Here is a 13,908-nt window from a genome sequence, read left to right as displayed (position 1 = left end):
GAGATGAGAGGGGAGATGTAACGGGGGTGAGGGGAGGGGGCGTAGAGTGAGATGACAGGGGAGATGTAACGGCAGTGAGCGGAGGGGACGTAGAGTGAGATAAGAGGGGAGATGTAACGGCAGTGAGCGGAGGGGAGCAGAGTGAGATGAGAGGGGAGATGCAGGCAGGAGCGAGTCTATCTTGAAGCCGGTGAGATTGACTCGCACTGGATTTGAGATCCCGCGGGGCGATTCCCGCGGGGCGATTCCGCGGGGCGATCTCAGTGTGGGATATTTGAGCGGGGGGAGGTGGGGGGCGTCGTAGAGGAGATAAGAGGCAGGGTTTTGGGACAATCGTCGGCACAGCGTCAATGCAAAGTGCCCAACGTTGAGCGACGTTCAACCCTTTTGGTGCATCCCCGCGTTTCGCTCTTGCGCCGAGTCTAGCCCGAGTGCAGCTGGCAGGCAAAAAAAAATGTATTTGAATAATCGTGACCTTGATTGCATCATTGTGTTAGGAAACTGGATGCAGTGGAGGGGACGTGTGTGTTTTTTTTCTTTCTCTTTCTGGAACATGCGTTGAGAACACCGCAAAGTGGCCCCGGGTCTCCCGTAAGCTCTCGGTGCAATTACACCCGGGACGATTCCACGCCGAGCCCCCAAGGGGCAATGGGAGTAGTCATATGTAGTTATTTATTTAATAACACGTACATTTCTCCGTGTAAAGAATACGCACGGCTCCCTCTCTCTCTCTCTTGTGAGACGGTAGAGAACAACGTGGCTTTCCCCCCCCCTCCCCGAGGTTTGAGTTGCGGTGTTTCGACTGAGAAAACTTGTAAAGTGCCTCTGACATTATTTTGTTGTTGTTAGTTTATATATTTTTTATTACAAATAAAAAAAATGAACAAATGGCAACAACAACAAAAATAAAAAATAAACCCACCGTGACTTTTCTAACCGGAGTTTCGCACGCAAATCCGCGTTCAGTATGACTGCATTGTGTACCTCAAAAAAAGAAATAAAGCAGATACCGTTACAGCAGCAGCAAAAAAAAAAATTCGGTTTAGCGCCAGATTAAGGTATGAGTAGTGACACGTGTTTATTTCTGTCGTTTGACGAGTTGAGAACACATGAGACAAGGATAGAGCGCCATTAGCAAGAGCGACCCGGGGAATTGAGTCTAGGAGGGCAATGATTGGTTTTGACGCGGTGCAGTCATAATAATCTGGCGGTTAGCAGATTCTGAATATTCACACTGGAGGAATCCGATGAGATTTAAAGTTCTCTTTGGCAGATGTCTAGTGGGGGCAGGTAAGACAGTTGCAACAACAAACAATAAAAAAAAAATTGAAAGGAGTGCAAAGGATAGGAAAGGTTAACTAATCTCACTTAAAACAATGTTAAAATAAAACGAAACTATTTTTTAATCTTACCAGGTAAAGCCAACCGAGGAAGTGGCATTGCCACAAATAATAGCTCAACAAAGTGGCTTGTCACGTGAACATTTATAGCAGCAAATTGATCAAAATAAGCGAAAGGCATGTTTCTAAATGTGGAGGGAAAAACCGGAGGACCCGGAGAAAAAAAATCCACGCGACCACCAGGGAGAGACACACCGCAATCACCAAATATATCGTTGAGTTCCACATCTGTGTCTCTGTGCGATCCTGAGTGGCTGCTGTGTCTCCCTCTGTTGCAGGGCTGGTGGAAATCTGTCTGATGCATCCGCTGGACGTGGTGAAGACGAGGTACTCATCTCCCTCTCTCTCTCTCGCGCTCCTCTGGAGCGTGCCGCTTATTCTCTCCGAGACATGGGTTGACAGTGTTTCAAAGAAGAACACGAGGAGCCACATCACACGCAGAGCTAATTGGACACAAAGCAGCGGGTATACGGCAGATGACAACACAAAATCTCGCTTAAATGAACAAAGTAGGTGCTGGAATAAACTGAGTCTATTTAGTTCCCATCCCCCCCCGCCCCCCTTAGTTATTATTTAAGAACGAGCCTTTTGCCCGTCCAAGGACGGGTGTATTGCAGTAAATCTGAAACTAGCAAGCGAAAAGCAGACCGCGACGTGATATTCATTGCATCAATTCGTGTGCAATTTGTAAGGGCGCGGTGACACAGACTTATTTCATTTTAAAGGTTATAATCCCTTGTTCATCATGACGTCCTTTTTACTTCGATGTCTCAACAGCTTTACGGAGATCACGTGACGTGAGGGTTCTGCCTTTGTAGTGAAGGTTGTAAGTTGACGCTGAGGACGGGGGAGGAGGCGCCTCGCCCCCCCCCCCCCCCATGTGGAGTGACGTCACCCGATAATTAATATTAATGAGGGGTGTCCAATAGGAAGACGTCACCTGTTCATGATTATTAATGAGGGGGGCTGGTCGACGTGGAGTGACGTCACGCGCGTTACACACAAACATTCTTGGCTCATTATAGTAGTTAATACAATTTGATTGTTGTATATCTTGTCGTCGCAAAGACATTGAATAGTACAACCCATTCCCTGGCCATATTCAATCATCATTAGACCTCCTTTGCCAGTACCAACATATAATAATTGGGTTTTTCCCCTTTTTTCTGGCAACAAAACTGAAACCTTTTTTTTTTGGTACTGGCAAAGGAGGTCAAATGATGTAGATGCTCACCCCGAGCCCTCATTACTTTGATAGTGAATTGTCTTTGAGCTGTACGCCTTTAAGCGCCCTCTGGTCGAGCACCAATTGAGTCGAGGCTCAAAAGAAAGCCGTCCCTTGGTGTGGACCAATCAGTTTCAAGGACAATGCATATATTATCATACTATGTTTTTTTGTTTGCATTTCGACTGCAAGTATTGTGGTTAATGCAGACGTGATTCCTTGTAAAAGGTTTCAGTTTTGTTGCCATAAAAAAGGGGAAAACCCCTTTTATCATAGTCAATCAATTATCTTTACATTAATTTACGTTGACCATTTATTTAAAAGAAAAACCGCTCCCCGCAAAGGGGGGGGGGGCGGTCAACCCAAAGAGTCAGCACGCAGCTCCAGAGCCGGCAGGTTGCCGATCCCTTGCTCCAAGGGGTCGTGGACTCCTGCTCTAAGAGGTCGCGTGTCCAATGTTATTCATTGCGCCCTTGACACCGTCAACAACAAAAAAAATCCCGAGCCGCGCCACGACCTCGAGTTTCTGTAAATATGCACGCAAAGAGGGTGTCTAACTGGCAGCAAAACGTAGCGGGGATTCCCAGCATGCTGTGCATGTCGGGATGACATCAGCATTGCCCAGCACATTCCGCACACGCAGCCCTCTTCAAGGCACACACACACAGAGAGAGAGCTCCAAGATTTTTTTTTTGGCTCGGCCCCGTCGTTCAAATTGCGAGAAGGCATAAAAGTGTACAACGCAATAAGGCAGCCTATACGTTGCGTTTTTGGGCATAAATGCTGCACGGAGTGAGGGCGAGGCGGGTAAGCAAATTACATGGTGATCAAACCTTTACAACTCTGCATAAAAAGTTATGTCATCTGTAAAAAATGGAAAGGAAGAAAAAAAATCTCAACTGCGTTCAGTGCGCGCGCGCGCACATGCGCGCGCGTGTGTGTGTGTGGGTGTGAGCGGCAGTGTAGCAGTTAGCGCGCTGCGCTACGAACCCAGACACCCAGGTTAGATTACCGCTCACGGTCAACAACCCGCGACGATTATCTCAACCGGTCCTGGGCCCTACCATAGGTCGACTGAGCCTCAAATGAGTACCTGGTGCGGTGTGTAAACATCGGGGGGACAAAGGCATCGGAGCGTGGTGCTGGCCACCCATGCCATCGTGTGCCGTGCCGGACTTCATGGTGTGCCTGCTCACAGCACTTGCCCCTACAATCCATTAAGGCTATACGGGGGATCTTTATCTTTGTCTGATCACACTGGCCCAGAATGCTGCCTGCCCCTAGCACTGTTGACTACGTGCTACTCGCTCACAGCGCACTTGCCCCAATAGTCTGTTTAAAAGGCGATACAGGGTGGACCTTTCTCTTTGTGTGTGCGACGCACGCAGCAGCACAACACTCGCACCACGTTGCCCGCGATCTCCGCAACTCGATGGCTCTTCTCTCTCTCCCTCTCTCTCTGCCTCTCTCTCTGCCTCCCTCTCAGAGCGCGAGTAGCAGCGGTGCGAGCCGAGCCGCCGGACGTGCGGTGGATTACGGCGCGCAAGTTCGCTGTTAGGAGGCGACTTCCCCGAATGACGAAACCTGCCCCGCTCCCGTGCCCTCCCCCCCCCCGTCGAAAGCCCTGTTAAGCGGCGGGACGTTATGCGGCCAATTATGGGCTGGCGTCGGCGCGGTGCGGCGCTGGTGACAGGAAAGAAGCTGATGCCTGATCTCCATCTGAACCCCATCAGCTTTAACGGCCTCTCATTAGCCTTATTAACCCGCGTGCAGTGGGGAGATAAAATTCGGTGGCTCATCGAGGCGTCTCGAGCCGCCGCCGCCGCCTGCCCACTCTGTCTGTGTTCCACCTTTCTCTGTGCCTCTCTAAGTTTTAAGGTAGAGGGGTGGGTGTGGAGGATGTGAAAGAAAAAAAGTTGTGGGCGCAGCCCCTGCAATTGCTCGCTCGCACCGATGCTGGAGCAATTGCTCGCTCGCACGCTGGCCAGACGTCTTGGTGGCAGTGGTGGGAGTTGCCCACGCTTTACGGCACTGCACATGAACCCGGCGATCAGATAACTGTGGTGTGACTATATGAACTATGCCGCGCCGGGAGCTTGAGTGGAATCTGGCAACATCTTGATCGCAAATTCAGTGCGCGAACAAATGCACCGCGGAATGATTACTCATTTACCCGTTGTCAGTTACAGTGTGAATCTCAAAAGCCTGGACAGTTGGAATCTCAATAGCCTGGACAGTGGGGATCTCAATAGCCTGGACAGTGGGGACCTCAATAGCCTGGACAGTGGGAATCTCAATAGCCTGGACAGTGGGGACCTCAATAGCCTGGACAGTTGGAATCTCAATAGCCTGGACAGTGGGGATCTCAATAGCCTGGACAGTTGGAATCTCAATAGCCTGGACAGTGGGGATCTCAATTGCCTGGACAGTGGGGACCTCAATAGCCTGGACAGTGGGGATCTCAATTGCCTGGACAGTGGGGACCTCAATAGCCTGGACAGGGGGGATCTCAATAGCCTGGACAGTGGGAATCTCCATAGCCTGGACTTTGGGAGTCTCAATGGCCTGGACAGTGAGAATCTCAATAGCCTGGTCAGTGGGGACCTCAATAGCCTGGACAGTGGGGATCTCAATAGCCTGGACAGTGAGAATCTCAATAGCCTGGACAGTGAGAATCTCAATAGCCTGGACAGTGGGAATCTCAATAACCTGGACAGCGGGAATCTCAATAACCTGGACAGTGGGAATCTCAATAGCCTGGACAGTGGGGATCTCAATAGCCTGGATAGTGGGGATCTCAATAGCCTGGACAGTGGGGACCTCAATAGCCTGGACAGTGGGGATCTCAATAGCCTGGACAGTGGGGACCTCAATAGCCTGGACAGTGGGGACCTCAATAGCCTGGACAGTGGGGATCTCAATAGCCTGGACAGTGGGAATCTCAATAGCCTGGACAGTGGGAATCTCAATAGCCTGGTCAGTGGGGATCTCAATAGCCTGGACAGTGGGGATCTCAATAGCCTGGACAGTGGGAATCTCAATAGCCTGGACAGTGGGGACCTCAATAGCCTGGACAGTGGGAATCTCAATAGCCTGGACAGTGGGGACCTCAATAGCCTGGACAGTGGGGATCTCAATAGCCTGGACAGTGGGAATCTCAAGAGACTGGATAGTGGGGACCTCAATAGCCTGGACAGTGAGAATCTCAATAGCCTGGACAGTGGGGATCTCAATAGCCTGGTTAGTGGGGATCTCAATAGCCTGGACAGTGGGGATCTCAATAGCCTGGACAGTGGGGATCTCAATAGCCTGGACAGTGGGAATCTCAATAGCCTGGACAGTGGGGACCTCAATAGCCTGGACAGTGGGAATCTCAATAGCCTGGACATTGGGGACCTCAATTGCCTGGACAGTGGGGATCTCAATAGCCTGGACAGTGGGAATCTCAATAGCCTGGACAGTGGGGACCTCAATAGCCTTGACAGTGAGAATCTCAATAGCCTGGACAGTGGGAATCTCAATAGCCTGGTCAGTGGGGACCTCAGTAGTCTGGACAGTGGGGACCTCAATAGCCTGGACAGTGGGGACCTCAATAGCCTGGACAGTGGGAATCTCAATAGCCTGGACAGTGGGAATCTCAATAGCCTGGACAGTGGGGACCTCAATAGCCTGGACAGTGGGAATCTCAATAGCCTGGACATTGGGGACCTCAATAGCCTGGTCAGTGGGGATCTCAATAGCCTGGACTGTGGGGACCTCAATAGCCTGGTCAGTGGGGATCTCAATAGCCTGGCCAGTGGGGATTTCAATAGCCTGGACAGTGGGGACCTCAATAGCCTGGTCAGTGGGGATCTCAATAGCCTGGACATTGGGGACCTCAATAGCCTGGACATTGGGGACCTCAATAGCCTGGACAGTGGGGATCTCAATAGCCTGGACAGTGGGAATCTCAATAGCCTGGACAGTGGGGACCTCAATAGCCTGGACAGTGAGAATCTCAATAGCCTGGACAGTGGGGACCTCAGTAGTCTGGACAGTGGGGACCTCAATAGCCTGGACAGTGGGGACCTCAGTAGTCTGGACAGTGGGGACCTCAATAGCCTGGACAGTGGGGACCTCAGTAGTCTGGACAGTGGGGATCTCAATAGCCTGGACAGTGGGGACCTCAGTAGTCTGGACAGTGGGGACCTCAATAGCCTGGACAGTGAGAATCTCAATTGCCTGGTCAGTGGGGACCTCAGTAGTCTGGACAGTGGGGACCTCAATAGTCTGGACAGTGGTCATATCAAAAGTCTAGACAGTGGGGATTTTGATAGCGCAGACATTTTTGTTGTTTTCGAGTTTCGAGTCGCGACCATGAGCGGCAACCACGAGGTGTTGTAGAGTTTCGCGTCCTCATCTTTGTGCATGTGAGCGTGCATAACTTTACTTGCACGGTCCCTCATAGTTTATTGTCTCATATTTCGTGACGTACAACGATGTGGGTCATCCTGTTTATGATTTTGCATCTATTTATTTGTCAGACTCACACTGATTGTACAATTGACGTAAAACATGCACTTCACCCCACCCCCCACCCTGCATTTTTTTGGTCAATTGTACAAGCGGTCCACAGAGGGCTTCAGAGTGGTCACACGCACTCGAAGTCGACATGCGATTTCTGGTAGCCACGGCCATGTCAAGAGCTTTTGTGGATGTGGTGTGCCGGGTACAGATATACAGGGGGCTTCAAAAAATGTTAACACTTATATGGAACTATCGATTTTAATGGAGATAACAAATGTATGTTAAGAGCTTCAAAAAGTCTACATTTGATCGCCATCATTGTCAACGCGTGCCTCGAATCTTCTCCAGGTGGTCTCCATTCTCAGAAGTGTTAACATTTTTTTGAAGCACGCTGTGTGTGTGTGTGTATAGAAGTTGTTTTATGCAAGGTACTGGACTTAACATTGCACACAGTACGTGTACGGTGTAACTGAAGTAGAATTAACACTGCAACCGTGCAGTCCGGTACCAGTGGAGGCAGAGTTTTTTAGCGCGACATATTTGTTTTAATTTTGTTTTGAGTGTTATTTCCGTTCCCCCACACCTCCGATTCGCACGGTTGGCTACGTACGGTGCAAAAGAAGTTCGGCATACATGTCATGCACATGTTCAACATACATACACAACGTTGACATTCTAATTAACGCTGTAGAAAATTATACATATGTAAGCGGTGCCCAGACAGTGGCTTATCGTGGCTGGCAGGGACCCTGGTGCAAAGAGCGAAATGGAGTCTTCTTCTCGCAAATATAGACCCCCACCCCCTTCTTGATAGCCCGCTGCCCCGGTGTAGTTGCACCACCTGCACACTCGACAAAGCATTGCCACTGCGTGTATATGTCTGTACTGTGCATTGAACTTCTTTCGCGCCGTACGTAGCCAACCACGCCAATCGGTGGTGTCGGGGATAGACAACAAACTAAACATAAAAAGCACTTCTAAAGAAATTCGTTTCCAATCTGTATGATTTAAAAGTGCATAGCTCCAGTGGCTTCCTGATACCGGAAGGAAGAGCGTTCCAGACGGCCGCAGAGGCGCATCCGAAAGCGCCACGCGATGCGTTGACCGCCGCCTTTGTTCAGAAGCCACCGCTGCTGTTATTGCAAGGATGACCACAGAGTTCGCGTGATAGTTTACGCTCCGTGACGAGATCGCCAAAGGATTGTGGTTCATATATACAGTACTTTGTGTATGTAATGGAACACATCAGCATAGCAATGTGCTGGGAAAGCCACGCAGGGACTTAACGCTTCGTTCACGAGCGCACTGCTGGCGTTGCGCAATAGGCGGGAGGTGTATTGCTTTGTGTTTTCCCAATCGAGCGATTTCCCATTTTGAAAGTTTGGCAAAAGTGAACCGTGACTGATACGCACGTGTAGAACAGACGCGCGGACGGTCGACACGGAGAACGGAACGACGGGGCGAAGAAGTGCGCAAAAGAAGCGTGGAGAATTGACACCGCCGAGGGACAGGGAGTGGAACGCGCTCCGCTCGGTTGCCCGTCGCGTGGCCATGGGGCGCAAATGTCCCTCGGAGACTTCGCCAGCAGCGAGGGAGGGGGGGGTTCAGTCGACGGGGGGCGGCTTGGAGGGGGGGGCGGTGGGGGAGACGCAGATTGCTCACTCGCGAGCCGCCTGCGACCGATGTTGATTTAGCCGCCCTGCCCAGGCCGCCCCGGCTCGGGCCTTCGTTATGAAATTCCGCACATAGTGGCCACCTGCCCGCTCGCCCATCAGGCACCATAGCCGGTCCCGATAGCCTGAGCCACAAGCGGTCCTGATCGTGGTCCCGAGAGCCGGTCCCGACAGCTGGACCCATGACACAAACTCCTCTCCTAACGCCCGCTACTCGCTGACGGTTTCGTTTTATAAATAGAGTTGTAGTAGACGATCGCGGGACGCACGACCAGGAGATTGAGCGATGAACTCGGTTCATGTGCAGGTGACGGGTGGATAATTATATCGCACGGTCGTGAAAGGTGGTGGCGGATTTGGGGGGTTGGGGTGGGGGGTAGGCCTTTAATACAGCAGTCGATTGACCATGGTTGACGATGATCGTGCTGATTTAGGTGTTTGAAATGGTGGGTGTGCTGTTCCAAGCGGTTTCCTGCTCATATGAGCATTGAGATCGGTTCTCGGCAACTGTTTACAACCCCGAGCCATTGGTGAAAATTCCACATTCCTATGGCGGGGGGGGGGCGAGTTTATCCAAATAAGGGTCGACAAAAAAAGCACACGGCATTTTTTGATCATGTGGCCGCACATAAACTGTAAAATTATGGCCCCTGATTTTGATTGCTACTTAAAATAAAGAAGTTTTTTTTCTTTCATATTTCACATTGAAGGATAAAAAATAAACAAAGGAAACTAATGGTTGCATTTTTCTAGATAAATAAGCCACATCCGTCTTGTTGGAACCATATGGTCCTCGTGATGTCCTGGAGTAAAATAATTACGCATTGCTTCAGTCGATGCTTTCATCGCAAAAGAAAAAAAAATGAGTACATGTCAATTAAAATCAGGGAAAAAAATATTACTTTATGAAGAACACATTTTTTTCCTCTCATTGTTTAACTTACGTGATACGAAAGTATTTTTTTACCGAAACATATATTTGTCGAGATGTCGTTGTGGTATTATGGTCATCACAAAACCCAACAGTAAAATAATAAGCTGAAGACAATACCGGTGTGGAATTGCATGTCACAGTGCATCATCACCCATTGTTGGATAATGGCCACGGAATATAACTTCAAAGAACTACTTCTGGAGGACTTTAGCTAAAACAACTTCATCCACATTTTGTATGCCCTCCAAAGAGTGCTCACCTGACATCTCAGAGCAGAGATAAATGAAGTTAATGAAACAGCAACAACGACAACAACAACAACAACCATGGGTTTGCACGGTGTTCGCACCGTCCCCCTAGCACACACGGGCGATGATCACGCAAGGAAAGGCGCTGTCGGGGTTTCAGAGACACGGTCTGCAGTCGTTCCGCAGTAGGAGAGGGGGGGGGTTGGGGGGGGGGGTGATGTTGCCCCCCCCCTGTCTGTGCGATTCCAATTGGTTCAATGCTTCGACGTTGCTAAGTTTGGATCGTCACGCCGGCGCGCGATGTTTTCGAATGACGTCCGCAGGAGATGTTCAACGTCCGCGCGTGGTCATGAAACACGTGTGTTCAGATGTTAAAACGCCGAACAGAAACCTGTGACGAAGCAAAACGGTCCCAAATATATAACTGCTCAACCCGAGCTATTGACACGTTGATGCTCGCATTGCCTCTGTACTGATCGCCTTTCGGCGTCCTCTGGTCTAACACTGAGGGCATCGCGTCCCCGCGCCGCTCAGCCACGGCGTCGCTTGAAGTTGCAATTTCGACAAAATTAAGCTCCGCTTCGATAAAAAAAACAAAAACCCATCTCACCGTGGAACGCACAAGAGCGTAACGTTTCGGGCAATCGAGCTTTCACGAACGAGGCATCGCACAGGTGATAAGAGACGCACGCGCACACACACACGCACACCCACTTGGATGATCCATTCCTTTGGAGGATACGGAGCGAGTTTAACGTTGAAGGTGTCCACCGTGAATGCCCAATTGACCGTTCACAGCAGGAGCTGGAAGTCAAATGCGCCCTTTGATCGTGCAGAGGGCAGAGCTTTGGGTGAGTGTCGGCCACCTCTGTCACCCTTCCCGGCGTCCAATCGAGCCGGCGACGTCCTCCTCCGCGCGGCACAGGCGACGCAGTCTCGAGCCCAGGACCACCACGGTCACCCCAGGAACGCGCCCGATGTTCGGCGGCTCTGAGACGCTAAGGAGGCGTTGAGCGCGCACAGCGCTTGAATGGGCTCGCCCGCCTGCCCGCCCGCCCGCAGCCGGGCACAAAGACGTCGCGGCGGATGCTTGTGGTGCAATGTACGGTGCGAAGAAAGTTCATCATACATACATCCATCGGTGGCGTAGTAACTACATTATCAGTTCAGGGGGTGCGGAAATCGGTCAGGTGATGCCCCGATACTGTTGAAAACAAACCTCATGGTGGTTGTCAAGGGGGCCCCAACTCGTAGATTTTATCACCAGGGGGGAGGGGGGGGCAAGGCACCCCCTGCCCCCACGCCAGTCACGCTACTGACATACATAGACACATACGTGCGTGGTGTTCAGTCGCGGGCATGCAGTGCAGCGAAAATCTATTGCCGTTATCATACTGCTACGCTCCCACTTCAAAGCTCCCCGTCCGCCATCTGAACCGGCGCGCACCATCCTAACAACCGGCTCGAGATACACGTGGTGTGTTGAGACACTCATCCAGCAGTGGATTTATACAAGTTTACGAACAAACAGCCCGAGGAGCGCACACCACCCGTGAGAGTACACCCACTGCTGCTGCTGTAGCTGCTGCTGCTGTAGCTGCTGCTGCTGTAGCTGCTGCTGCTGTAGCTGCTGCTGCTGTAGCTGCTGCTGCTGTAGCTGCTGCTGCTGTAGCTGCTGCTGCTGTAGCTGCTGTAGCTGCTACTGCTGTAGCTGCTGTAGCTGCTGCTGCTGTAGCTGCTGCTGCTGTAGCTGCTGCTGCTGTAGCTGCTGCTGCTGCTGTAGCTGCTGTAGCTGCTGCTGCTGTAGCTGCTGTAGCTGCTGCTGTAGCTGCTGCTGCTGTAGCTGCTGCTGCTGTTGCTGCTGCTGTAGCTGCTGTAGCTGCTGCTGCTGTAGCTGCTGCTGCTGCTGTAGCTGCTGCTGCTGTAGCTGCTGCTGTAGCTGCTGCTGCTGTAGCTGCTGCTGCTGTAGCTGCTGCTGCTGTAGCTGCTGCTGCTGTAGCTGCTGCTGCTGTGGCTGCTGCTGTGGCTGCTGCTGTGGCGGTCACGTGGGTCCCCTACACGCGCGATGACGCGTCTGTGCGGAATATCGTGGCACCAACGGCCCCTTCCAGGTGTCATCCCACGAGACCTTTCGTCGGATTACGGCATTTTGGCGAAATCCCGTGACTGGTGCAGACGCCGTCGTCTTATCTCGGGACGTGTTTTGACGCCGGGGCGAGTTGTGGGGGAGGGGGGGGGGAGAGGATTATAGGTGGGGCCCCCTTTTATTTTTGTGGGCCATCGGACCCTGAATGAGAAACCCTAAGCCCGGCGTTGTGGTGACGGATCGGTGAATCGCGCCCGAGTGCTACGGCTCATCCCTTGTGCGCTGCCACTTCCCGTGAAGGCTTTAGAGCTGCCCACGGTGGCCACGACACATCACCGGTCTTCCCTGGCGCTTTGTCCAAAAACTTTACCGTAAACAACACTCGCGGAATCCCATGTTTACAGCACAAATAACGAAGAATGGAAAGTTTAAGTGTTGTTTTTGTTTTATTAGAACGGGACGATGCGTGGTGCTTGTCTTCCCAGTGGCTGTGATTCGTTAAGAAATATATATATATTTTAAAGGATTGTAAAAACATGTTTTTGTAATAGTGTTTCTGCTGTGGTGCAATTTGGAGGTTGCTGGTTCGATGCAATCTCCCGCCGTGGCATTTGAAACAAGTTTCAAACAAGTTTCAAATGTCTTGAATATCGCCCCCCCCACACTTCTCTGTATGTCCACATCAGTACGCATAGGTAGACCACAGCCAGTCAACTTGCAGGTCGAGTGTGGTGGGGCAAAATGTGGGTACTCCCATCTCTTACAAGACATCTGCCCAGCGTGGAAGAGTAGGCCAAAAATACCCTCTAGAGGGGCTTCTATAGAGTCATCGCGATGTCAAGGCCCTTCCGCCCGGCAGTGGCATAAGCAGGCAACTTGCAGGGCTGCGCTTTTTCCCTCGTCTATTTTAATAGCTCGGTGTTGCACGGCCGCCGTTACGGGTTACATTTATGTCGTGACAGTTTTTGTCCACGTACTTTTTATTTTTTTCATGCGGGCTCATTATTTTTTGGCAACAGAAAAAAATCCATCGCTTTCGCGCTCACCGCTAAAAGAACACCCGACCGATTATTTTGCAACGAAAATTCGCCGAGAAATTATCCGTCGCCCGTATTTCGTGCTGATTTATGACGGGAAGTTTAACGGTTCTTACCAACTTTTGTAAAAATTGCGCGGCGCGGAAACATGAAAGCAGGACCGGAGGAGAATGCTGGTCCATGAAGAACTCGCTGGCATTGTTGTACTGCACTTACTATGCTCCCACATACATCATAACGATTAGCACATTGGGCATTGCCTCTGCCCTTAAAGCACGCAGGCTTGAGATTTCCTGTCGCGTGTGGGGAGGTCCTCATCCAGCAGTGGATGAGACCAAAAAAGGAACATACGAAGACCAAGACTTGTGAATAAATCGCAAGAATTTCGATTTAAAGCTTTCGTGACTGCAGAGATTCATGTTCTTGGTTCTTTCGGTAAAGTCACGTAGAAGGGAAACAATGAAATACTAAAAATATAAAACAATACAATTCTCACGAAGTTGCTGTGTTTTTCACCCCTGATGATTGCTTGTGTTGCAGTGGAAACGTCGTGAGAATTGTATTGTTTTATATTTTTATTATTTTATTGTTTCCCTTCTACGTGACTTTACCGAAAGAACCAATAATATAAATCTCGAGAAATGAACGATCACTGTAGTCTCCTATTCCCACCCACCCCTCATCATGACTCCGAGTCTCTCTCACGGTGTCTCTTTTAGCTGTGAGCTATCCAGCCGTGGATTGACAGGTCCATGTCATCCCCATGTCCCATAGCCTTGTTGACATATACGGCAGTGGC

At 50.7% G+C, this 13,908-nt stretch overlaps 1 protein-coding gene across 1 annotated transcript in view; it reads left to right on the top strand.

Annotated features, from left to right (window-relative positions):
• The window catches only part of SLC25A21 (solute carrier family 25 member 21), a 131,584-nt gene that overhangs the window by 90,526 nt on the left and 27,150 nt on the right, over window positions 1–13,908 (top strand). The window contains exon 2 of the mRNA XM_078857995.1: window positions 1,679–1,727. Within this exon, the coding sequence (XP_078714121.1) occupies window positions 1,679–1,727 (49 nt within the window). The remainder of the gene's footprint in view (window positions 1–1,678; window positions 1,728–13,908) is intronic.

Source organism: Lampetra fluviatilis, chromosome 7 (genome assembly GCF_964198595.1).
Source record: "Lampetra fluviatilis chromosome 7, kcLamFluv1.1, whole genome shotgun sequence".
Taxonomy (NCBI): Eukaryota; Metazoa; Chordata; class Hyperoartia; order Petromyzontiformes; family Petromyzontidae; genus Lampetra; species Lampetra fluviatilis.
The sequence above is the reverse complement of the archived record's forward strand: the minus strand, read 5'-3'. Positions and strand labels throughout refer to the sequence as shown.